General features: G+C 37.5%; 3 protein-coding genes, 1 non-coding gene and 1 pseudogene across 4 annotated transcripts; 1 reads left to right on the top strand and 4 right to left on the bottom strand.

Moving 5' to 3' along the window:
* Nucleotides 1-521: 521 nt before the first annotated feature.
* On the bottom strand, nt 522-2,960 carry LOC137729392 (nuclear transcription factor Y subunit C-2-like). Its single transcript, XM_068468335.1, has 2 exons — nt 2,822-2,960; nt 522-1,676 (listed from the first exon to the last, which is right to left on the bottom strand). The coding sequence occupies exon 2, from the start codon at nt 1,621-1,623 to the stop codon at nt 769-771; it is 855 nt and encodes a 284-aa protein (XP_068324436.1). The 5' UTR covers nt 1,624-1,676; nt 2,822-2,960; the 3' UTR covers nt 522-768.
* A 2,346-nt stretch (nt 2,961-5,306) lies between these two features.
* Nucleotides 5,307-6,121, top strand: LOC137728438 (GRAS family protein RAD1-like; annotated as a pseudogene).
* Nucleotides 6,122-6,235: 114 nt separating this feature from the next.
* LOC137728012 (uncharacterized) lies at nt 6,236-13,347 on the bottom strand. The gene is made up of 9 exons (XM_068466891.1): nt 13,118-13,347; nt 8,914-11,782; nt 8,730-8,810; nt 8,087-8,239; nt 7,771-7,934; nt 7,467-7,614; nt 7,245-7,367; nt 6,810-6,897; nt 6,236-6,686 (listed from the first exon to the last, which is right to left on the bottom strand). The coding sequence occupies exons 2-9, from the start codon at nt 11,644-11,646 to the stop codon at nt 6,493-6,495; spliced, it is 3,684 nt and encodes a 1,227-aa protein (XP_068322992.1). The 5' UTR covers nt 11,647-11,782; nt 13,118-13,347; the 3' UTR covers nt 6,236-6,492.
* A 4,743-nt stretch (nt 13,348-18,090) lies between these two features.
* On the bottom strand, nt 18,091-18,163 carry TRNAR-CCG (transfer RNA arginine (anticodon CCG)). The gene has a single exon. It is a non-coding gene; the product is annotated as a tRNA-Arg (tRNA).
* A 952-nt stretch (nt 18,164-19,115) lies between these two features.
* LOC137728976 (thiosulfate/3-mercaptopyruvate sulfurtransferase 1, mitochondrial-like) lies at nt 19,116-24,340 on the bottom strand. The gene is made up of 12 exons (XM_068467793.1): nt 24,133-24,340; nt 22,937-23,125; nt 22,555-22,614; nt 22,280-22,342; nt 21,811-21,935; nt 21,524-21,686; nt 21,200-21,259; nt 20,992-21,050; nt 20,499-20,580; nt 20,195-20,258; nt 19,748-19,815; nt 19,116-19,428 (listed from the first exon to the last, which is right to left on the bottom strand). Exons 1-12 carry the CDS (start codon nt 24,235-24,237, stop codon nt 19,321-19,323), a joined length of 1,146 nt encoding a protein of 381 aa, XP_068323894.1. The 5' UTR covers nt 24,238-24,340; the 3' UTR covers nt 19,116-19,320.
* Between the last annotated feature and the right edge of the window lie 1,770 nt (nt 24,341-26,110).

The raw sequence follows: 26,110 nt of genomic DNA, 5'->3' as shown, positions 1-26,110 counted from the left end.
AGTTTGGTGAATTAAACCCTAATTTTTCAAAGATAAAATGATTATGATTTAACGGTTGAAATTCCAAGATTGTAAAATTTTCACGTCAAATATACATTATCATGTTAGTTCATGCATTTTGCAACGCAAAATATTCCTCTTTTTTTTCCCCATAATTTTGACAAAGTAAACTAGTGAAAATATGGATTTAGGGAGTCATCATGCATGCTTGATAAGCACGTGGTCAAAGGAGACAGACTTGTGTCACCATAGAAATACTCTCGTATTTTAACGGCACTCATCATGTGATAAGTGCGTGACGAGTGCTCTAAGAATATGAGAATATCCTAATTCTATGCAAGAATCTCTCCAATCAAAGGCGAAGCTTTAACGAGTAAAAGGAAGAGGAGAGAGTTGGCCTTCCTAAGGAAAATCATGACAAAGGACAACACCAGGACAAGAAGTGGAATCCCGGCATATTTGGTTTCTGGTCAATTCACATACGTTGGCAAATAATGGACAGGAAACTTACAGCAGCCAAAGCAGGTAACAATCAAAAGCACTAAAAAAATTAAGTCAATTTTCGAACTTTTAAATCCGAGATAATAACAAGCGAAAAGCTAAAACTTCAAATCAGTAGACACATAGCACATACACAATAAACCTAACTTTAGCTGCACTGCACAATCCACTAGGGTGTAGCCTCACACTCGCCAACTAATCCAACGGTACTAAAACTCATCTCTAACGATAACACGCTATGCCCCGGAACAGCTTTGGCCAGAATCATTAAGTGTCCGTCTGCTGCTGTTGGGCCTGTTGTTGCTGTTGCTGCGGCTGTTGAGGTTGAGGCTGAGCCCACGGCATGAAAGACACAGGTGGTCGAGGCTGTTGAGAAGCATACATTGCTGCTTGATCAACTGGCTTCCCCATGATCATCCCAGGAGCTCCCACAGGATGCTGCTGTGGAACATAATAGTATGGAACATCTGCTGGGGAACCCACCACTGGGAGGGTAGCCTTGGTCACACCAAGTGCCTCTTCTTTCAACTCATCTCTTGGGATAATATCAACCAAAAAATCAAAGACGTCAGTCCTTGAAATAGCTGCTGCGATATCATTCTTTTGTAATGTCCTCCTTTTGTTCTCCTCTGTGTGAATCCACGACCGCAAAGTCAGCTCCAATATGAATATTTCGCATGCCTTTGCAAATATAACTGGAGCCTCAGCAGATATCATTCGAACATCCTCATCAGCTTTCATTATTTTCTTAATTCTAGCAAGTGGAAGGCTGTGATTCTTGAAGTCGGATGCTTTCTCAATGTCTTGCATTTGGTCCGACCAGAACTCTTGAAGCTGCATCTGTTGTTGCACCTGTTGTTGGTGGTGAAAGTGCTGTATTTTCTGGTAGGCAAGCTGATGTGACGGATCAGGGAAAGTGGTGGGAGGGTGCGTTGGGGAAGGGACAGACACAGCAGGAGTTCCAGAAGCCACCATGGGAGCAGTTTGATATGAAGGAGGAGAATATGATGTCATTTGACCAGAACCTGCTACGACACCAACTGCAGGCTGCTGTTGATGGTGATGCTGCTGCTGCTGCTGCTGCTGTTGCTGTTGTTGTAGTGTTTGTTCTGAGTGATCCATGATTAATTACAGGGAAGTATCCTTCTTGTCCTTGCTATTCCCTAATCACAATGCTGGATGAAGAATAACAAAATGAATAAAAGATCTTAAAATATAGTGGTCCTCAATGAGACAAGAATAACAAAGTAACAGAAAACAGAAAATCTCTTTCAGCCTCCTTTGAAGAACTGAAAACCTCATTCTTCTCTACACTGGCATCTCGTGCGCTTTAGCATCCATTCTACGTCCTAACAATACACATGTTTCCTCTCTTTGATGGAGGATATACGGCTTTCATAGAGCATAAAACAAAATTTGACTCAACGACTCAATGACACAGATAAACCTTAGAGCTCAAGCATCGCCTTTACACCAAAACCAAAATGTTTCTACCACCTCCAACTCCCGTTTCTAAGGGATAGTCGGTGTTGCATATTTTGAAAAAATGATATGGAGACCTATATCAAAACTCTGGGTGGACTCTGGATTTGATGAAGGAACACTCGGATATTCATTAAGCTTCGTTTAATTCAGCAACAGGTTTACGCCTCTCCAATAACCAACCACGAGTTCTGTTTTGATGCATCTATCCACTACATGCATGCTTAGAACCATGCCCGGGCAAAATATAGCTAATTTGAGAGTCTAAATTTTTATAATTTCTCAGTCCTTAACCAATCTGCTCTGTTGATTGAGGAAAAATGACCCCCACTGTTCCTCCACTAAACAACACGTCCCGCTTCTGCAGATCGTCATGCCAAAATTGTTTTAGAAATTTTATGGCGCATCATGCATTCTTTATAATCACAAATGAACACAAAACCCTTCAAACAATAAGAACAAAAGAAAATCAACCGCATAAAAATCTAAAAAATCAGCTTGAATAATACATGATAATTAACTAAACAACCAGTTAACAGAGGATTAGGGAAGTTTTAATTTCATTTTAATCACACTCAAGCTACTAATGCATTGTTTGGTTGCTGAAAAACCAAAATTCTATCTTTTTTCTCATTGAGTGCTTAACTTAAGTGCACCCACTAATTATAACACAATCCAGAACAACACAAACAGATAAAGATGGAAAATTTTCCATTTTTCTTGCCTAAACTTTCCCAGCAACCAAACAGAGGATACAAACAAAATTACAAGCCAACAAACCATCTAACAACAAAATTTCCTCAGAAAATCCAAAGAAAAAAGTAAAATTAAGAATTACCCATTAGAGCTTAGCTGAATCTTTTCCTTGGCAGAAACCCTAACAGAGAAAAAGAGAGGAATCTAGAGAGAGAGAAAGAGAGAGTGAGAGGGTCAAATGGAAGGGACAGAAAGTTTGAAATGTTTGGGCTTTTTAGAGAGAGAAAAGGAGAGAGTTCGGGAGCATCGCTAGGTTGACACGTTTCGAACACTGAGAGTTCTGACTATTCCAGGAGTTATGTTCAGAACTGCCACGCGTCGATACCTCACTGGGACTACAGTGGACAGGGATGCTCGCGTATACGATTGTGACGTATGAGAAAAAGGACCGCATATATATTGGTAAAGGGTATTTTCGGAAATATAATTTGGTCCAGGTAAGCATGCGGGATGGAGTCGATGGACCGTGGAGCGATTTCATGCGGTCACGTGACACAAGGGGTCCCATGACTTTTTTTTTTTTTTTTTTTTTTAATACATCAATATTCTTACTTTAAGGAAATGGAGAGTTCAGCAAAATCACATAACGAGCAGCCTAATTTGATATCGAGTTCATCATTCACGAGATTCGAACCTAAGATCTCACACTTCCAAGTGAAAAGGAATATCACCAGACCGTATTACTGAGTATTAGTAGTTTACTGAGGATTGACATTCTCTTCAGATCTCTGTGTTCAGAGCCTAACGATCAGGAGATTCGAGTCGTTGAAGAGAGAGCTCGAGACCCTTGATTTGTGTGAAGTGGACTAGTAGAATGGGCTAAGGAGAGTTGCAAAATTTAAATGAGTGGTTCGGATCTCCTTGTCCTTGGAGTTCGAACACAAGAATCCAGAAAATATCTCGATTTGTCTATGGAGTATTCACATGGCAAAACTCTTATGTACAAGTGTCGGATCACGTGTGTGGTCACACTTGTGTGGTCCCATCTTATAAGAAGGTTGGATGCTTTCGCAGTGGAAAAGAAAAATGACATGTACTAGTTTTTTTTTTCACACGTCTTTGTGTTATTGCTATCGTTTGTGTCATACAATTTGTTCTTCTCATACTGACAAAGCTAAGTTTTATATCATGAGGAGCCACAAAGTAAAATCATAGGATTTTGCCCTCAATTATGATCTAGAGCGGTTGAGGAAATGAATGAGGGACCAAGACATCCTCCCACACAAAACCTCGTTCATATGTTAGACTTGTGCACTACAAGGTGGCATTCAAGTTCTTATTTGTGCATAAGTGGTGTTAATTTGCGCTTATGTTTGAATTTTAGGTCAACTATACAAAACCTCTCAAACCTAGGGTAGTTGGGGTTGAGTTGACACAGTCTACTGGGAGTAAAAGGTGGCTCGACCGTAAATTGAAAAAGTATAAAAGATAAAAAAGAGTGTACGGATAACATCACTCTTGCTCTAAAACCAAACCGGTTGCAAACAAAGCAGCAGAGGCAGTGAGAGCCGAGACCACCTCCTCCGTCTCATTGCTTGTCGGCCGACCAAGGCGAGAAGGACTTGTGACAAACAACAAATGACAACCAATTAAAGCCGCACTAATTGTTGTAGTTATCGGCTCAAAAGTCAAAACTCCCAAACTGTTTGTTATTAAGGCTGTCTGGCTACTCATGTAAACCTTTCTACATCTAATAACAATAGAACTTGCTGTTCCCCCCTTATCATGTTCCCTTTGAGGGAGGGTGGGGCATCCCAATATGATGCATAACCATTAAAAATAATGCCTATTTGTTTTATGTGAGATGTGAAACTTATTAGAGTTATGTTACGGTCAGTCGTTTATGTGTGCGTGACAACTTTTATCACTGATTAAATACAAATTTTATAATAATTTATCATCAGAAAACACTTACGCGCATGACTGGTGCTTGATTTTTATCAGTTTCTAAATCTCCAAAGCTTATCCCACTTTCAAGAATTAGTTGTAACAACATGTGAGTAGGGAATATTCTAAACATTTTACACTATGTGAGTTGGGGAACCACCTAAGTTCCTAAACCTCTAATAAGCATATATTCTCCTCTTGATGTTCACTCCCTAGAAACTCCTCCAAAACCTAGCAATGAAAGGCTTCAATGCTAGGCTCTCCTTCCCCTTGCATGAGAGCCTTATCCATGATCTCACCATTCGGAGGTTTTGTCTGGCGCGACTTGAGCAAGAACAAGGAGGAGGAAGGAGGTGGAGGTGGAGGTGCGGAGCAGGAGAGAATACTCCTTCCGAGGTTGACGAATTTGTCGATAGCTTCATCAACATGGATCATTGCATTTGCATTGGTGATAATGACATTGAATCCATGGAGAAACAACAAAGTAGTAGTGGTAGTAGTACTGAGTATTTAGTACTCTGATCAAGATGGGATTGAGACATTTTCAATGGTGGATGATCTGTATGGAGTTGTTTTGATTATGATGGAAGCAGAAGATGATCATGTGGATATGAGTGGCTTAGTGGATGATTTTCCGGTTTCAAAAACCAAGATGCGGCCCAGGGTTGAGGAGGTGAGTCATGGTGTGGACCGCGGGACTCGTTGAAGATCACAATCCGTTTGAACTTGAAGATGGCATGAGAGCCTTGATGGAGGAGGCTACCTCACTAGGGATGCTAACAGAGTTCAATTTGATATCGGAGCCTGTGACACCATCGATTCTGAATAGAGAGAACCTGGACTTGAGAGAAGGGGAAGCATTATTTGTCAATAGCATCATGCACTTGCGAATGTATGTCAAAAAGAGTAGAGGCTCTCTGAAGGCAATCCTTCAAGCTTTGAGGAAATTAGGTCCATCTGTGCTTACATTGGTGGAACAAGATGCAAACCACAACGGGTCATTTTTCCTCGGGAGATTCCTCTAGTCTCTTCACTTTTACTCCGCAATTTTCGACTAACCCGAGGCTAGCCTCCCGCGAAACAGCCCTTAGAGGATGAGGATCAAGAGGCGGCATTTTTGCGCACGAAATCAGAAACATTGTCACCTTCGAGGGCTCAAATAGGATGGAGAGGCATGAGAGGGCAGACCAGTGGATAGGGCGAGCCGGGTTTCAAGAGACGGGGTTGAAGTGTACAAGTCAAGCAAGGATAATGTTATCTGTTTATGGCTGTGATGGCCACACTTCGGCTACTGAAAAGGATTGTCTCCTCCTCGGGTGGAAAGGCAGGCCGATAATGCTGGCATCGGCATGGCAAGCGCGCTGCGTTTCTTCCTCCTAGACTCCTAGTTAGCCGCCCCCGTCATATAATCTGTCGTTGCAGGCTCGCAGCTGGTCGATTCGGTTAAGCCATTGGCATAGTCTATTGGAAAGTAATAACTCGCAATCAAGGAACACAATGATGCTAGAATTTGATTCCTAAACATATTCTTACTGATGTTGGCCTACCAACCACAAGTCACAGTAAATCTGAAAAGTTGGCAAACTGGTATAAAATAAATGCATGGATATAGGAGCAGCAAAAACCAAACAACTCTGCATTCTCTTTCCAAAAGCTCAGACAATCCGCTACAATTTCGTGAATTTCTTGGGAATAAAGTAAAACAAAAGGAACTGCTTTGATCGGAGCCAATTCCATTCCGGAAATAGTGGAAACCATGGATCTGTGCTCCGATCAGGATATCACACACACTATCTTGTGAGTTAACGATTGAACAAATAAATATCGCGTCTAAATAGTGGAAAACCGACACAAGTGTACATATTATTATTTAGGAGCTTTGTGACCCTGTGCTTTAGGTTGACTAGCCGCTGTACTCATTACTCGTAAGCATCTGGCGATTTCTGTGAACGATGGCCTGGCTGCAGGATTAGGGGCCCAACACTGCTCCATAAGCGTTTTCCATTCGGGATCACAGTAACTTGGAATGGTGGGTCTCAATGTGTTATTTACAATACCTCCTGCAGGTATTCAAAATTCGAAAAAATTAAATCCGGAGGCAAACATCAGTCTTAAGCGGTGCAACAATATTGACATGCAAGCACAACCTCAACGAAAGGAAGAGAGTAAAAACAATTACTTACCTATAATTGCTCCATAGTGCATGTTGGCATACGGCTCCTCGCCAGTAAGAATCTCCCATAAGACAATGCCAAAGGAGAAAATATCAACCTACAACATTTAATCAAGACTCAGACGAGGGAAGCAATGAAGTACGTCTACCAGGTCATTCGACATTAATCAGACCCTATGAAAGAAAGGCATTCAAGAACAAGAAACGAAAATAAATCATAAGAACAACTTCTCCACCAATCGGACAATTTTAGTTTCATCCAACTTTATTTTTTAAATAGAAAGAGATCCAGTATGAAACTTCAATCACGTTAGACTTCCCTATATCTAACTGCGATTAATTGGTACTCTCTATCACTTATTATCCATCTACTTCTATCTCCATTGTAAAAGATATATAATAAACTAAATAATTTTAAACTAAAAAACTCAAAAATAAATCTTACCTTTTCGGAGACCTTCGTGCTGCTGCCATTCAGCAACTCTGGGGCCATCCATGGTAACGTTCCCCGTACACCACCAGAAACCAGGGTATTTCGCTTAATTTTTGAAAGCCCAAAATCACCGACCTGGGAAGCCATATGTATTATTAGAATATTCAATGTAAGTTGCAAAGAGAGAAAAATAATCATTTTCCTAGTTCAATACAGTAATTTCATAATAATTACCTTGCAAATTGGACGTGCAGGATCTTTTAGGTTCACAAGTAAGTTGTCACACTTCAAGTCAAAATGCACAATATTCTTTGAGTGTAAATATTCCATTCCAAATGCCGCATCCATGGCAATTATTAGTCGCTTGCGGCGATCAAGATACCTGCGTTTGAAGATTCAAAGAAGGTGAAAAAGAGAAAAAAATCGCTTCCATTCAGAAACAGTGAACTTGAAACAGATGGATGAAAGTATAACTATGATTATATGAGAGCACGAAACAAACTAGAAACATAAAGAACGGTATACAACCACCTATTACCTGTCTTTTCGAAGTAAGACATGCCTAAGAGAACCATCAACCATGTACTCCGTAACAGTAGCAAGTGTTCCCCCTGGTCCATCTTGCACCACACCATAAAATGCCACAACATTTGGATGGTGAAGCTTTGAAAGAATGTCAGCTTCCCGCCAGAACTCTATAGTCTGACAATGGAGTTAGAATTACCATTAAGGCCTTGAAAAGTAAAATATTAACGTGCCATAGAAGCAACAAAAATATGAGATCATATTTCGTCCACTTGCATCAATGAATGTGAGTTTCATTACAAAATTCAGAGGTGGGGAGGAATGGCTACCAATCTCTCTTGCTCTGATGATCTCCCGGTGAAGCAGCTCTTATTTAGTCTCTTAATGGCAACATCACTGCCCCTCCATTTTCCATGGTACACAGTCCCAAAGGTACCAGAACCCAGTTCCTTCAGCTGTTCGAGATCTTCGTTCTTTATTAACTATCAAGTCCATGAAGAAGAAAGAATCAAACAGATGTAAAATGGAAAGTCTTTACTATTGGACAAAGTAGTTTAACTAATGCCATAAATAACAGGTCCTGTGCATTTAGTAGCAAGTCTGTTTAGATGTATAAAAGAAAGAATAACCAAGTAACTGGGGAACTAACTGCTCTAACAACAATAAAACAACCAAAGACCATCCAGAATGTTCAAAAGTTAGGAATGATTCTCTGTGTGCGTGTGACCATGCACCAATACATGCATGGACTATTGGACTCACACACAAATATTATCCAGATTCAAATCCTAAGCCAAGCTCTAACAAGACTAAAAAAATGCTTTTCCTACTACGAGCTACACTTGAATGAAGTCATTTATTTTTATTTGTATCTCTTTTGCTGTAATCAATCATTAATAGGTATCAGTTTACCTAACCAAGTTATCAAGAGAAAACTTTTGTATCAAGTTATTGAACGTGTAAGCATCACACCTGCAAGGTACTGATATCAAAATCTCCCAGAGAAGGATCTAAAGGAGGTAAACCAGCTCTTCTGCTTGCAGACTTCCCATCCTATATCAAAGTAAATGAAACATTTTTTGATAAAAGAGTAAATGAAACATTGTTAGCAAAGGAGCAATTAGTTAAGAAAAATGAGAACTGATCAAAAGACTACCTCATACTCCGACTCTTGCGCTCTTATGTTTTCCATCATTCCCTCAAATTGCATACTTTCAGTGTCCTTCACTTGGGAATGACCATAATTAGAGTGCAGAGCTGTTGCGTTAGCTTTAGCCATTCCAGGCAACTCTGTGTGCATGTCTTCTGCAAATTTAGGCTGAGAACCAGCTCCTTCTGCTGTTAACGGTGTAACATGATAAGATCTACCGTCCCCATTTCCAATCACAGGCGGAAAACCAAGATCCTGGTCCATAAGAGAAACATCTTTTTTATCAAAACCTTCTTGTGCCAACTTTTGGAAATATGACCAGTGTCTTGGTTCATGATTTTCCATCTTTAAGCTCAACCCAGTTCCATCCTTATGCAGCAAACCAATATCAGGGGAGTCTTCAGAAAGTATTGCCTTGGAGAATATATCTGACAGGAAATCACGGGGAAATCGTTCTTCAATATCAATAATGATGTCTCCCTGCACTGGGGTAGAAACACCAACTGAAGCTGCTGCTTGAGAAACATCTTTAGAAAACTTCCCTGTCAAAGAATTGGGCTCCGCATGTCCCTTAGCGTCAACAGTCCTTGGATCCTTGCTGGTGTCCTCTTTCTGATTAACCTCTGAATGATTAGATGCAGATACCTCATGTTGCTTTCCAGAAGGTAGCCGACTTATATCTGGAAACTCAGATCCAGCTTCTGCAATGTTATCAACCATATGGTTTGGCAATGCCCGCTTTACTTCACCATCTACATCTTGCAAAAGCTTTGCATTCATCTGAGAAACTGAATCAGCAAATTCTTTGTACTTTTGAAGTTGGATGAGTCCATCATCAACAGTTTGAGCATCGGTACCTGTTGTTGGGGTAGATTGTTCAGTTGGGGGAGCAAGGTTGCCATGTTCCTGTAATTTGTTAACTCCTTCCATGACTGTATCCTGCTTGGTGATATCAGAACGTGAATGAGTAACGAGAAACGGAGGACCATGAGAATCATCAGACTTTGTTGATCGATTCAGCAACTCTGCCTGCTCCCTGGGAATTCTTTCTGAATAGTAGACTCTCTTAGGAAGCACAGGTAGCTCGTGGTAACCCAAATCAACTCCATTGGACAAATGGTCAGCACAAGCTGGAGCAAATGCATCGCTAGTTGTGAAGCTATCCTCAACTTCACTAGATTTTTGCACCAGCATTGGGTTCCCTGAATCAATTGATGAAGCAACCTTTTCAGGTTCCTGGTACTTTCTTTCATCTTTTGATGCTTCTTCAACAGGAAGATAGTTCATCAAATTTCCATCATGTGGCTGTAAAGGAACAGAGTTCTCTACCCCTGATGGGCGGAGTTTTTCAGGGTCACTCTCTGGCTGCAGTAAACCATCACGTTTGGGTTTCACCTCCTTTACTGGCATCTCAAAATTCTGTTCTCTTGAGCCACTGGATGGCTGCCCTTCAATTGAACCTCCTTGTGGATTCAGAATCCCATGATGAGCCACTGAAACAGTTCCTCCAAATGGGGAATGACTTGGAAGGGCATGGCCATTGTGCAATGGTTGCTGCATATTTTGTCCAATATGCATCACCTGGGTATGCTGAAAAGGAGGATATGTTTCATAGGCATTTGAAGAGTTAGGCAGGATTGGCTCGGAAGATTGAACGGTTCTCGATGTAACAAAATTAGCAGTTGAATTCAAAGAGCCTACCCCTATCGAGTCTTTTGCAACCCTACTTGTGTCCTTCTCAATATGTTGTCCATTGAACTCATCTAAATTATTTGCTAGAGTGCTCGTCAAACCATGTAAAGACGAATTTTTTCTTGACCCCAGGTCCATTCCATTGATAGCAACTACATACTGAACCTCAGAATCACCATCCACACTGTGCAGACCAAACTGAGCATCCTCCAAATCACTCATGGAGAACAAAAACATCCTAAGCTTTTGTGGTCCTTCTTTATCTTCTACTTCATTCCATTCTTCCATCATATTCTGCAGATCCTCGTCACAAGATACAGAAACTAAAGCATCAAGTTCCTCTCCAGGAAGCTGATATTTAATTACATGCACTTGATTATAAATTGACAAAGCTTTATGTATAAGCTCCTGCCAGGAAATGTCCTTTCTTACACGGATAATGCGTGTTTCGCCTCCAACATACCTTAGCTTCCCATCGCTTGGTCGGGGTAAGATTTTACCACCAAAGCTACAGAGAACCTTCATTTTCAGTGATGAGCTATCAGAGGCTGCATAAGAGGCATATCCATGCACATGACTGTTTCCATAGCCAGATAAAGCTCGTGGTACTGATTGAACTGACGCATACTTATTTTTGTCGTCATATAAAGCTGAGCCCTTTCTTTCAAACTGTTTTGGACCCCTTTCAGCAATATGAAGCATCGAAGTATCTGACCCACTCTCAGAGCCTGTATGACTGATTCCTAAAATTCCTTTCAGTTCAACATAATTTGTTGCATAATTTGGATCGCCAACAGCATTTGGATGCAAAGGAATCCTGTGGTTCACCCGATCAAGCATAAATTGTAGAGAAAACTCCTCTCCGGTCTGTATGGAGTAATTATGTGCAGGTTTAACTTCTGGTATAAAGTCAGTAGATCTCATATCAGTATGCATGCTGCTCAGAGAGTCTGGCACGTATGACTGGGATGCAGGTTGGTAATCATCCCTCCCAGGTTCCATGGAATTGTCTTGGAACTGCTTATGCGTTCTTAATTGTTCAATCATACCATTGTTTGAATTTCTTCCTCACCTCAACACCAAAATACTGTCAAAAACTCAGGCAATGAAGCAAAATTTTGAGTGCTCAGTCACAGGCAACTCCTATGAGATGCCAACATGCTGATCTTTGCAGGGAGAAAAACTGAAACAGAAAACAAGCTTCAATAAGTGTCTGGTCTCTATTGTCCATAAAAAATCCAGAAGCTTAAGTAGTATCGTAAAAGAAATGCTTCATTTGGTAAAACATGTATACCAGTAAATCTTCTTTCACTTACTATCAACAAGTAGTGAAAATATCAGAAAGTGCGTCTCCGCATTTTAACTTATGAATAAGCTAGCAGGAAAATAAAACTACATAAAACAAAAACCCAGGAAACCTTTAATGTTCCACTACCATTTCCCCATAAAATATCAAATAATATACAAATTAGTTTTCTAGCATGTGTGTATTGCAATATACACTCACTGTCATGCAATGTATACATGTTGCATTACCATATGATCACGATCATGGAGTTCTGCACTACATGTAAATGATGTAATTATTTGAGTAATTAACACTATGCAGCCCACCCTTGGGTTATGTCAAGTGGCGGGAAGGTGGGAAAGTATTTCTGGGCTTCAACTGTAAGTACCTAAATCTTATTCACTGTAATCACTCCATAGAGATTGCAGGCCCCATTACAATCGATATGATTATGCAAACAACTTCAATTAGGTGACTAAATTTCTTGTATAACATTCTTTCTAATTCTGTTCAAACAAAGACAAATCATACTATAAGAAGTCCTTCCCACCCTATTGAAAAGGATTGTTAAATCCTTAAGGTCGAGCCTTAACACTTCCAATCCTAAATTTCTAACTACCTTAGCCAACTAACTTCTTCAAACCCGATTGGCCACCCACCTTGTATGTGTGTAGGATTCAGCTACAACCAACTCGGATCAAACGGATATAGTATTTTCTCTTTTTTTTTTTTTTGACTTGTTTCTTCAGTCAATGTGAGAAACCAAAACTAAAGAATTACTGCGAGCTACAATTAACGAAAAACGTAGATGAAGAACAGATTTGATCCTTGAGTTTTAAGCTTGATTATATATCGCCGCAGATGAATATACCTATCAATAATCATAAACCATCACAAACAAAACAAATAATTTATAAATAAAATAATTTTATGAAAGTTTCCTTCTTTTTTTATGGATTAATAAAAAATTTCCTTCACCAATTAACAATCACAAGCCAAACGATTCATGACCTTAATAGCTCACTTTCCAGTTCCATCAAGTATAATCCACAAATACTTACATACATACATATATGTATATATCCATAAAAACAACTTGAACCACTCACAGATCAAAATCCGGAAAAACCCAGAAAACCAAACTACGATCAGAAAAAACCCAAAAACAAAAATCAAACAAGAACTAGGTCAAATTTAAAACAAAGAAATGAAATTAAACCCACCAAGTACCTGATTGATTGAAAGAACAACGCTTTTGCACCCAGCAAGCTCCAAAGCTTAAATCTTTTAGGTTCAGGAAGGCTTCAGTGAACCAGCCACCGGCCCACCTTTACTGAATCGGAGAAAAAGGAGGAGTCTTTGTGACCGCAGCTCAAAAGCCCGATTTCAAAAATATGAGAAATAAGAAATAAAAACCCTCACTTTGCTTCACTTTCTCGCTCTTCCTGTTCAAAATTTTAGATTTTTGGCTACCTCCATTTTTGTTACTAATTTATTGTTTTTATTCGCTTTGATGCTAAGTCAATTGGATGAAGACAGTGTTCATGTTCCAGGATTGCCCTTATTGGGTTGAGATATTACTAGAATGTTACGAGTCGGTTAGGGGAAATTTTTTTCAGTATACTGGAACATCAAAAATTATAATATAAATGGTTGAAAGTTTTTAATTTTTTAATTTTTTAATATTTAATCATTTGTATTATAACACTTAGTGTACCGGATTATATTTCAGTACACTAGGCAATGTTAGTTAAGAACAAAGTTAGGCTAGCCTAGGAGAATCCCCATGGACGTTGTGAGCCCTCCTTTCTGTTTGTTTTCTTGAAATTTTACACGGAGGAGAGGCTATCTTTAAGGGCTTACAAAGGGGTCTTAGACCCTTTGTTGGTTTTTACATATCACACATCAAGAATAATTGGTGGTAGTAGGGTACACGAACTTAGGTCTTGGTCTAACGAATAAAACAATATTACCAACTCAACTAATCCTTGTTGGCAAAGCTCTCCTTTTTGTGTGAAGGAATTAGGAAGTAGATTTTTTTTCTAAATTTGAGAACACTTTTATTTCTCTATTGTGGGAAGGATATTTCAAACTAGTGCAAAATAAGTGGGTGTTTTTGTCTTGACAAAGTGACCTGATACACATTGACATCAACTCACTTTTTTTTTCCTTCTATATAGTGACATAGTGGGGAATGAGTAATTGAACTTAGGACATCGAAATTAAGAGCTTATGCTTTTAACCAATTAATTTACAAGCTTCTTGGACATGAATCCACCTTTATTTTAACTATGTTAACTATTTGGTTAAACACAAGCGTTACTGTCTAGTAGTATTTCTCCTCATTTAATGTTTTATGTTCATCTTCCATGAATGACTAATTCGAAACCAATCACTTTGAACTTTTGTTCAAAAAATGTGAAATTGTTTCCCTGTTTTTCATACAAATATTTGCTAATTCACAAATAAATCACATAACGCTACATGTGAATTAACTTGCAATTTATCATCAAGAAATTTGGTGAAGAAGGGACGAGCGAAAGGTTTCTGGGTGTAATGATCCTCACCCCTTTAGAAAATAATAAGCGCCTCACACACTACCACTGCTGGAAGATAATCTCATATAATCATTCTCTATTTAAAAAGAAAAAAATAATACAATTTTAAATCACACGCTCCTCTGCCAATTTATCATAATCTATTGTGTTGGAATACTATTTTGACTTTCATTAGATCTGGTCGGTCTACTTTTAGAACTTTTTTTTAGTTTCGCATGCTTCTATAATTATCTTATTTTTGTATAATGAATTATATGATAAAAGAAGCTTGGAATTTCAGTACACTAGGCAAGGTTAGTTAAGAACAAAGTTAGGCTAGCCTAGGAGAATCCCCATGGACGTTGTAAGCCCTCCTTGTTGTTTGTTTTCTTGAAGTTTAGAGGGAGGAGAGGTTATCTTTGAGGGCTTACAAAGGGGTCTTAGACCTTTTGTTGGTTTTTACATATCACACACCAAGAACGATTGGTGATAGCAGGGTACATGAACTTAGGTCTTGGTCTAACGAAGAAAACAATATTAACAACTCAACTAACCTTTGTTGGCAAAGCTCTCCTTTTTGTGTGAAGGAATTAGGAAGTAGATTTTTTTTCTAAATTTGAGAACACTTTTATTTTTCTCTATTGTGGGAAGGATATTTCAAACTTTAGTGCAAAATAAGTGGGTGTTTTTGTCTTGACAAAGCGACCTAATGCACATTGACATCAACTCACTTTTTTTTTCCTTCTATATAGCGATATAGTGGGGAATGAGAAATTGAACTTAGGACATCGAAATTAAGAGCTTATGCTTTCAACCAATTGATTTACAAGCTTCTTGGACATGAATCCACCTTTATTTTAACTATTTTAATTATTTGGTTAAACACAAGCGTTACAGTTTAGTAGTATTTCTCCTCACTTAATGTTTTATATTCATCTTCCACGAATGACTAATTCGAAACCAATCACTTTGAACTTTTGTTCAAAAAATGTGAAATTGCTTCCCTGTTTTTCATACAAATTTTTGCTAATTCACAAATAAATCACATAACGCTACACATGAATTAACTTGCAATTTATCATCAAGAAATTTGGTGAAGAAGGGACGAGCAGAGGGTTTTTGGGTGTAATAATCCTCACCCCTTCAGAAGATAATAGGCGCCTCACACACTACCACTGCTGGAAGATAATGTCGTCTAATCTTTCTCCATTTAAAAAGAAAAAATAATTACAATTTCAGATCACACGCTCCTCTGCCAATTTATCATAATCTATAGTGTTGGAATACTATTTTGTCTTTCATTAGATCTGGTCGGTCTACTTTTACAACTTTTTTTTAGTTTCGCATGCTTTTATAATTATCTTATTTTTTTATAATGAATTATATGATAAAAGAAGCTTGGAATTTGCCTCCTTTGCAATTTGATATTTTGAACTCTGAAGAACATGGTCGGTTTGGTCGTTTACTTAGAATTATTTGTCATTTTAATGATCTAAAATTATGTCACAAATCCAAAAAAAATAAGAGAATCCCATAAAAAAAATTGGAAGAAAACAACAGGCAGCTTCGCAATCATCTTTGTGAATGGTTATGGCGGTTTGATGGTGACTATTCGAATTATCTAGTAGTCCTCTTTTTCTATATTTATAATTTTTGTTAAGAATGAATCTCACATTAATAGAAAAATAAACTTTGTATTGGCTTATAAGTAAGTTTGACTACTTTCTATATTATCAATTAGTTTTATTGTAGAACCTCAGCTTTCTTCATAGTATCAGAGTAGGTTGTCTCGCTTGTGAAGCCTAATGGCCACGTGTGCTCCACATCACCATGTTGTGTTGTCCACATTGATGCGAGGAGAGACTTTGCATGAGCTTATGGCGGTTTGATGGTGACATTTCAAATTATCTAGTAGTCCTCTTTTCTTATATTTATAATTTTTGTTGAGAATAAATTCCACATTAATAAGAGAATGGACTTTACATTGACTTATAAGTAAATTGGGCTACTTACTATATTACCAATTCATCTTATGGTGGAACCTCAACTTTCTTCATAGTACCGAGTAGGTTGTCCTGCTTGTGAAGCTCAATGGTCACGCGTGCTCCACATCATCCTATTGTGTTGTTCACATTGATCTGAGGAGGGACTTTGCATGAGCTTATAAGTAAGTTGAGCTACTCCCTATATTGTCAATTAGTTTTATAATGGAACTTCAACTTTCTTCAATTTGATACTCTCATCCATAGAGAGGAAAAATATAAAACAAATGCTAAGCCTTTGAATTAGCACTAGTAATGAAAAAGATTTAAAAAAATATTAGAATGTAAGCGTTCAACTTAAAACCATTTAAGCACTTATGCAAGACTTCAAATTTTCACAAAGAAAATGTTTGGTTCCCTCCAATGCACACGAGAAAATGAAAACGCGTTTGGGTTGACAAATCAAAGGTAACAAACTTTTGGTTAGGAACTTCCGGATGTTGTAGCCCCTGCAATGAGTGGCTCCCATGAACGCCGATCTCACACGATAGTAGTCGTACTCGAATTTTCTCCACGAGCATAGGGCTAGGAGTAATTTGTGCTCTTCTTAGCCTTGATATTTGAGGTCCTTGAGTCCCCTCCTATGGTTGTTGGACTTCTTTATATTAAGAACGTGGTGTTTCTCAACTGAGCTTGTAACGCAGTTTTTGTGCCTTCTCCAGTTTGTATCCTTTCAGTGTTTCTTCTTTCTCCAAATATCATTTTTTCTACATTGAGATTGGCTACCTGATCTGACAGTACACATAGCCATGTTTATAAAACTGCAATGAGGGACAGAAGTTTTAGTTTTGGTGGTGTAATCTGGCTTGGAAAATCTTAAAAGTTGGTGGTCTACTACTAATTGCATCGAGATTTTTTAAAATAAAATTTCATGTCTGAAATGCTCAGGGAGCCCTAAGACACGCATAGTATTAGGTTTAGGCGATTAAGTTTAAGACAATATTGGTTTATGATTTACGCTTATTGATGAACATTTAGAATGCGTGAGAAACAAACTTTGCATATATATAAAGAAGAAGATCTATGTTAACTTTGTGTTGTTTGGTGCATAGACTGCATACATACTTAGTTTGTAAATTCAATGCTTCGATGATTGATATTTTAGATCATGAATTATATTTCAATTATAAAATTTGGAAATATGACTTTAGTCCTTAATTTTTTTTTTTTTTCAACATAAATTCCGACATAAGTTTTTTTACTCGAATAAAACTCCTTGACTAGACCCCACCTAAGCAAATTTATTAATTATGATTGACTTTAGACACTTTAAAAATATAACATGCCTAATATACATAGCGGGCGTGATTTTAACATCGTAGTCATAGTTGAATGTTGTAGCTTAAGTGGTAAATAGTATCTCTATCCCTCGTTCAGAAGTCCGTGTTCTAAACCTCTCTCCCCTACTATCGGTTGTATATATAATAAAAAAGGGTCTAATTGTGAAACTGTAATATCATGAATCCATTATACTTGAAATTTGTAATTACTACAATGTCTTAATATATTTTCCATGGTGGGGGAGAGAGACTCTTGTTTTCTCAAATCTGCCCCCATTAGGTTCAACATGAAGAACAAGAAATTGCACTCAGCAAAGAAAATAAAAATGATTAAAATGAAAAAACGATCGCGATGGGACTCGAACCCACAATCTCCCGCTCCGGAGGCGAGCGCCTTATCCATTAGGCCACGCGATCAGGCGTTGACAATTTTACCATAATATTTTATTTAAATTATTTTCCTTTTCTTCAGATTTGGATGCAAATTGGTTAGAAATATCCGATTCCGAGTTGAAAAGTTCGAAAATATTTCGTCCGATTCAAATCCGAACCCCCCACCCTCCCCGCCGCGAAAAGAATTGGATAGGGATTCAAAGTGAATATTCCGAATATATATTATGTCGAGAGAGTTATGGAGATGAGATAATTTTGAATTTCGGTATAGAATTAGTTCACTACTTTCTAATAGGCCAACCAACAATTAGTGATGTATGAAGATAGGGATGTTACTTGCAGTACAAGTAATAGGTTAAGCGTAAATCGATATGCTGATATCATAAATACGAACCAATAAGATGGAAAGAAAAATCGTAATTTATAGGCTTCATATGAAGAGAAAAATGCATTGAGAAGTAAAAGGGTTATGAATGAAACAAAATATTTAAATTTCTTACAGGAAATTCAGGATATCGTCCTGGAGGATCCCGACCACCTGCTTTGTTGCAAGCCGAAGCTCCTTCTTAGAAGGGGACACCCACCAGGGTAACTTGGACGACACTCAAACGATTGGCATTGCTGGTTTGAAGCCTTGTTATGCATATGTATCATCGTTAATGTTTGTGCTACATGTTATGCATATGTAGCATCGTTAATATTTGAACTACATGTTATGCAATAGATACTGATAATTTCGAGAACGAAATTTTTATATGGAGGAAGGACGTGAAATGAACCCCATTACACTATTCAAATTCTCGTATTTCATATTTACGCGAATTTATTTTAGTTTTTTTTTTTCATTCATTTTATAATTAAAGTTGACTAGTTACAAAGTTCGATTTTCCGTAATTAGTCAATAAAAATCCATAGAACTTTCAAGGTCACTTTTAGCATTTTCAACACGGAAAGGAAGAGTGACAAGTTCAAGAAATATGGAAATAGAACTTTATTTACTTTGTCAATAAACCCCTTCAAACTGCTGCTCTGATTCATGTGTCACATAAGAACCTCGTTAGAGTTCAAAGGAGGGCATAAGAGGTTGAGATTTTAAACGAAAAACACAGGTTTCGATTCAGTAGCATGACTTGTAACCGGATGTCTTAATTGTGATACAAGTTTCCAGCAATACCACTTCGTTACACGCTTTCTGTAGAACTGTTGATGGGTGTGTCGGGCTGTGCACCCCATTCAGTCCAAGATCCGTCATAGACTGGTACCTCAGGCTTACCAAGTCGATGAAGACCCTAACGAGAGCACATGAATATGAGAAGTGTGAATAAAAGCGGCATGGTTCCTTACTAAAACATATATTGAAAGAATGTATCTGGAAAACTAAAACCATTGTTTACGTTCAGAGCAATTATTCAAAAGAAACTTCATCTCAGTAATGTGTTTCTATCTCTAAAAGGAAAGAGAAAGGAGATAAAAGATGGACTACTATCTCCTTTTCATCCTACCAAGATATAAACAAGTGTGCGCGCACACAAACACCTACGTTTATCTCTGTGTGTGTTTGTAGAGAGAGAGAGAGAGAGAGAGAGAGAGAGAGAGAGAGAGTCTTACCAATGCGAGAATGCAAGCTGTTACACCAGTACCACATGAAGTCACGACAGGGCTTTCCAAGGAGATGCCTGCAGCATGAGGTTAGGATCGTTAATTATCACATATACCTTCTGACCAATTAAAACATTCTACTAAGGAAATATAATCCACATGGCGTGGACAAATAGCATATATATACTTTTCATAAATTTGGTCTTTGGTAAAATTATGCACTGCTAAATGAGGGCGTGACTATCTAAAAATAGTAAGACATTCAACATCTATATACTAGTCCGAACAAATGTACTAGGCAAAACATGCATTCTTTGTTTGCGGTTGAGCTTGTATGTTTAAGAAAGAGACAACGCTCGAAAACTGGATTCTTGTGTACGGAATCATAGGGTACAACAAACAAGTGTCCAAGATCTAAGACAGCAAAAGGTAACTATGAAACAAAAAGGTTATTACCTTCTTCATCAAATCGGGCTTTCAGCTTATCTGCTGGTAAGAGTGTCCCTGAAGAATCCAACAACTGTAAGGAAACAACACATTTGTTAATCAACAGCTTATGCAGCAAACCGTTCTTTACACAATCCAACACATTTGTGTTGCAATTTCAAAAGGAATAAGAAATAGACTATTAGGAAAAGGAGGGTTGAAATTGCTAACATTGCAAATGATATAAAGTTCAGACACTGATAGAATCATCACAAACCCTAGGGATGCACCATCAGGTAACCACTATAATAACACAAGCAGTTGATCTTTTTACCTGAGGAAAAGGAATGCACTTGCTTCCAGGTACATGACCACTTCTTATCCCTTTCCGAGGCTCTAATGTAGTTCCATTGAACCTGCAACAGCAAATTTCTGTCAAATCCAAGATTCTTAATGCAATTACAAATTTCTGTTAAATCCAAGATTTTTAATGCAATTACAAATTTCTGTTAAATCCAAGATTAATGCAAGAACAGTCATAAGAAATAGGCCTTCAAAACCATGTCACGAATAGGAAAAATAAACTCTAAAAAACCATCTCCATATAATCTGAAATAAATTCCTTTATGTGAGGCAGATAAAAAACACAGAAAATTTAGGGTGCTCAACATACTGTTATCTTATCTCAATCAAAATTACCAATTTCAAACCAATTATTTGAAGATGAATGAATGAACAGGTTCCAGCTGGTGATTCACAAAATTAGGGAAAAAATAACAGACCAAGAATTACTCAAGCTTCACATCACTTGGTAGCATGAAGAATACCTGGCCTTTGATCTGGCATCTATAAGCTGGTGAGTTCCTTCCTCAACATTTTTTCTAACCTGAAAAATACAGTAGGAAATATAAAACAAGGGTAAAAAGAAGCGGAATGGGTTTAATTTGTTAGTTGAAAACCATAGTTGCCACCAATTTCAGGGGATGAATTCAAGACATGCACCTTTACGAGTTAATTAAGATAGAGAGACCAAACCTGATCAAGAGTCCAGACAAGGTGTGGCTGAAACTTAGTCTGAAATGTGGTGGGCCCAACCTGCAGAACAAAATTTCATTCACTGAATCCATCACAACAAGCCTTGAAAATCTACAATGTATAGACTACCATGATAAAAGAAAACAAAAAAGCATTATGATATCTGGTAGTGGTGGCAGTTCTACTTTTATCCATGTTCCACAAAACATTCTGTAATAACCATAACCATATGCTAATGGCTTTTGGATTCAGAGAATTCCAATATCCCTGTCAGTGTCAAAACATAACAGATTTCAGAGACAATTATGTAAACTGTGAACTTACTGCTTGTCCCTTGTATATTTTCTCTATTGCCTCACTGGCAGCACTAGCTTTCAAAATTGCATCACCAGAGGCACTAGATTCAACATCATATCCAGATGCACGCCATCTTGGCAGGCCTCCATCTAAAACCCAGACTCTGTCATGGCCAAATACTCGGAACATCCTTTCATTTTATAAGGAAATGAAGCATTAGATTGTAACACAATGAAAAGCGCAGAGCACAATTATTTATTACATTTCAGATGAGTTAAAACTTTAAATCTTTCAGAATCAGCCCCACAACTTACCACCATACACGAGCTGCACTAAAGATCCCTTTTCCATCATACACAACTAGATCATCTTTGTTCTCAATGCCAAGAGCAGAAACAGCAGCAGCAAATGCTTCCTCTGATGGTAACATATGCGGTAACTGTTACAAGTCATCATTTCTAAATCTTCAATAAAGAGAGAACAGGAGAGAGAAAGATAGTTAGAAAAGTGGTGTGTATGCCTAGTGATGATGGCGCACACACCCATAAGAACCAACAATCTCAAGAATTATTCATCAGAATTTGTTGACTTGAAGAATCATTCATCAGATTAATACTAACATCTTAATCATATACTTTGAATTATTTTCCAAAATGGCTAAATAAGGATGTATTTCTAAGTTAACTCAAACTAAAAGAATGAAATAAATCATTTACTGCAAGCGAGACTGGTGCAATCTGATATCATATTTTGACGAGAAACATAGAGTAGAAAATATCTTACTTTTGTATTGCGATCTGAAATTCCATCTACGTCAAAGAAAAGTGCACCAGGAATGTGAGCAACCTGTTGTGACAGAGATATGGAATTGACCAAAATGAGCCAAAGTGGTAAATGAAGCAATATGAAGTAATATGACGATATTAGAACAAGATTGGAGTTGATACATATATTATTAAGAATTATTACATGGCAGCAGCAGTCCAGAATTAAATTTTTGAAGAATAAAAACTCAGTTTAAAGTTATGATTATCACAAGTAGAAAGTTTGGTGAGCACCTGATACTCTTGAAGGGGATTCCTTTGCTCATCGGGCATGTACCAAGACGCATCTAGCACCTGAAGTAGATAACTTAAAAAATTCACCAACATGCAATGGAACAAAGGAAGCATATAGGAAAGCAGAAAAAAAAAGTGTAGTCTCCAATTAGAAGAAGATGATTTGATACAATACATCATGATCTGACTGAAAAACAAATCACATACAATAGAAGGTGAAAGAGCATTGAGCATCAAGCATTTCTTGGTAAATGGTAATATATTCAACTTATTCCAAATTTAAACTCCAGTGGAAGAAAGGGGATGATTAATAAACTATCCAGTGGAAGAAAGGGGATGATTAATAAATTATGTTTAATACAAACATGCCAAGACATGGTACCTTCAGATCAGGCTCTTTGAGGTTAGCATGGAGCCAATCAACAGAAACAACAGGCTCATTTGTAGACACAGATTGTGTTGAAAAATCAGCTCTTGCGCCAGCTACTGATGAAGCCATAACATGAGGAACCCGGGCAGATGTTCTATATTTCGTATAGGCAGGTTTAGCTTGTAAGAATTCTGTTCCCTTCTGCATGCACAGAAAAATCATCACATTGCATCTTGCCATAAGAAATAAGATTCGATTCAATAAATAGCTCAAACTTACTAGGCTACTAGCACACTTTTAAAATGAATACCGAACTAAAATACCAAATAAACAAACTTCCAAATAGATACGCAAAACCAAAACAATATTATCACTGAGACATCTGAGGATCATGGCGATTCAGAAATAGCCACTTAAACTTTGCACCAGAAGAAGACCATAAAACCTAACGCTTGAGTTAAGAAGAGTTTGCAGTAAACTTTGTACCCGCCCTAGGAAGAATGCATGTTTTCAATGATTTCACTGCAAACACTTACTCCAAACCAACATCTTTATATAACCCTTGTGCCTAAGAGAACATAAGATTTTCAACGATTTGATGAAAACTATCTTGTAAGTAAGTAAGAGGCAGCTAAACAACCGGTATTCAAGCACTCTACAGTATAAAGGATATTTAATTAAACATGTAGCCAGTAACCCACTGCGGGAACTATGCTTTATACAGTAAAGCTAAGGTACAATACCAAATACTTCATATTATAGCGACTATGAAAGTCGGATTTTAGAAAACAAACAAGCAGAGTCCAACAAATTCCCCAGCTTTTTCAGTTCATGGCTATTGGAGTCAAGCAAGAGCTGCTAGGCTCAACGAAGGCAATCAGGAACGGAGACCATGTTCATAAAAACTACACTCAACGCCTACACAATGGTAAACTAAAATATCACCACAAGCCACTTCTGATTAAACAAAGAAAACCCCATGTCAGCAAAAAACTGAAACGCATTCCAGACAACTCAATTCACCGACAAAACTAAAACCCATGAACAAAATACAAAAAACACAGATACATGGGAGCAAGAAAAATGACAGGATAAAACCAAAAGATCGAAAATTTACACAAGGGGAATCAGCATATCATCCAAAAGAACAAAACCCACAAATCAAAATCGAAAATTAAACACGAAACGAATGGAAGATTGGTATTTACATGGACAAGGGAAGTGAAAAACTGGGGCTTTTGGCAGAGAGTGTGAGAGGAAGAGTGGAAAAGGCGATGACCCAGGAGAGTCCTTGCGAAAAGGGATGAAGCCATTCACTCAAAAGACCATAGAAATTAAAAAAATGAAAGAAGAAGCCAATGGGTCTCCCTCTATCTATCTGCAGCAGCAGCTCAGTGGGACGGTGACAGGATTTTAGTTTATACCTTCATTTCCTCGGACCTTTTTAGGGGCACCGTGTAAATGATAAAATATGTATTTTAAAGAGTTAATAATTTAAAAAATAAAAAATTTTACAATTTATATAAAAACACGTAATGTATTATTTGTGTTCTCATCACAATAAAAAATTTCTCTTTTTTAGAGGCCTGTTTGGACGATTAAAATTCATATGCTCGCACATGAATTTGGAAAATTGCATTTACATCACCTAAAATTTCCTCTTTTGTGTATTTGCCACTTGGAATAGAAGTTTTTATAATTCACCCCCTAAACTTAGAATCGTTTGCCAATGTGGCACATCTGTGCATTTTTCATTCACAATTTCATCAAGAGAAAATACTATAAATAATGCAACTCAATTAATGGTGGTTGAATTATTAATAAAGAGAAAATACTATAAATAATGTAATATGCACGTTTATTCATTAGATTTAACAAGATGTGTTTTTGATAGAAGATTACGGGCAATAATTATATATTTCTTAGCCAAAATCTGATTAGATGAAGTGACACTGTAGCAAAATCTTTTACAAAAGTTGAATATAGATCGCTATCGACGTCTCTGAGACTACTTGGACTTACAAGTTGTTTCATGAAAGTGATTTCACTTTCACATTGCTTACACCATCAACTTTTATGTTGTGACGATATCTCTATATCACTTGCTTCAAATAATGTGTTTCATGCTCGAAAGATTGAATACCATTACATCAGAGAATGCAGGTTCGTTTGAAAATATTTTTAAAATAACTGAAAACATTGTTGGTGAAAGCGCTTTTCTATAATTCACTTGCATTTTTACTAAGGATTGATTCCAAAAACACTTTTAATTATTTTAAAAACACATTTGCATGTGGAGATCACATTGCATACGTTCATAAAAAAAACGTTTTTCTTTCATAGGGACGATTTCAATTACTTGAATCCAAGTTTTATCTCAAGTTCCCCTCCTCTCATCTCAACTTGAAGGAAAATCAGACAATTAGTGACAGAATAATGTGACAACGACTGAGTACCTAACTTAAATGAGTCAGTGATAGAATCACAGAGCTTTATGCTTATGATCAAAACAATTCATATTATAAATCACTCTATAATGATCGTTTCTGCAAAAAATGAATTAAACTACGATCGTTTAGTTAATCTATTGTAGCAAATACATGGACAATTTGTGACTAATTTCGTTCATTTGTTTTTATATAGTTTGATGACTAAACGACCTTAGTTTTAATTGATTTTTTGCAGAAGAGATCTTTATAGAGTGATTTATAATATGAACCGTTATGATCATAAACATGAAGTTCTATGAATCGCAACAAACAATTTTGAGTAGGAACTCCTACTCTTCATTTGAGGAGCTAAGTATTTATTTGACCAATCCAGTGAGAATTCTTCTGGCCTAAACAAAGAAGGATATTTGGAATTCTTAATTTTGTGTTATCAGTTGGAAAACGATCCCAACAAAACAAATGACAGTCGGAACTGCTGCTTCAAAACATGACACAAGAAACAAGCACCAGATTTTGTATAGGTAAGAAATAAGAGAAGAAACCTAGCTTATAGCTATGCAGTTCATCTTAATCAACACTGAGACTACAAGTACCGTGTCCAACGAACTATGAATCTGACTTTCCTGTGATTTCGTGCAAATGTCAACGACACAATACGATTACGAACAAAAACAACACAACCACAATATTGAAAGAGATGCTGGGGATGAAATTCACGCGCACTGGTACAACATAT

The sequence above is a fragment of the Pyrus communis genome, chromosome 3, assembly GCF_963583255.1.
Source record: "Pyrus communis chromosome 3, drPyrComm1.1, whole genome shotgun sequence".
In the NCBI taxonomy this organism is placed as follows: Eukaryota; Viridiplantae; Streptophyta; class Magnoliopsida; order Rosales; family Rosaceae; genus Pyrus; species Pyrus communis.
Note: the sequence above shows the minus strand (reverse complement) of the source record. Positions and strands in the feature narration are given on the sequence as shown.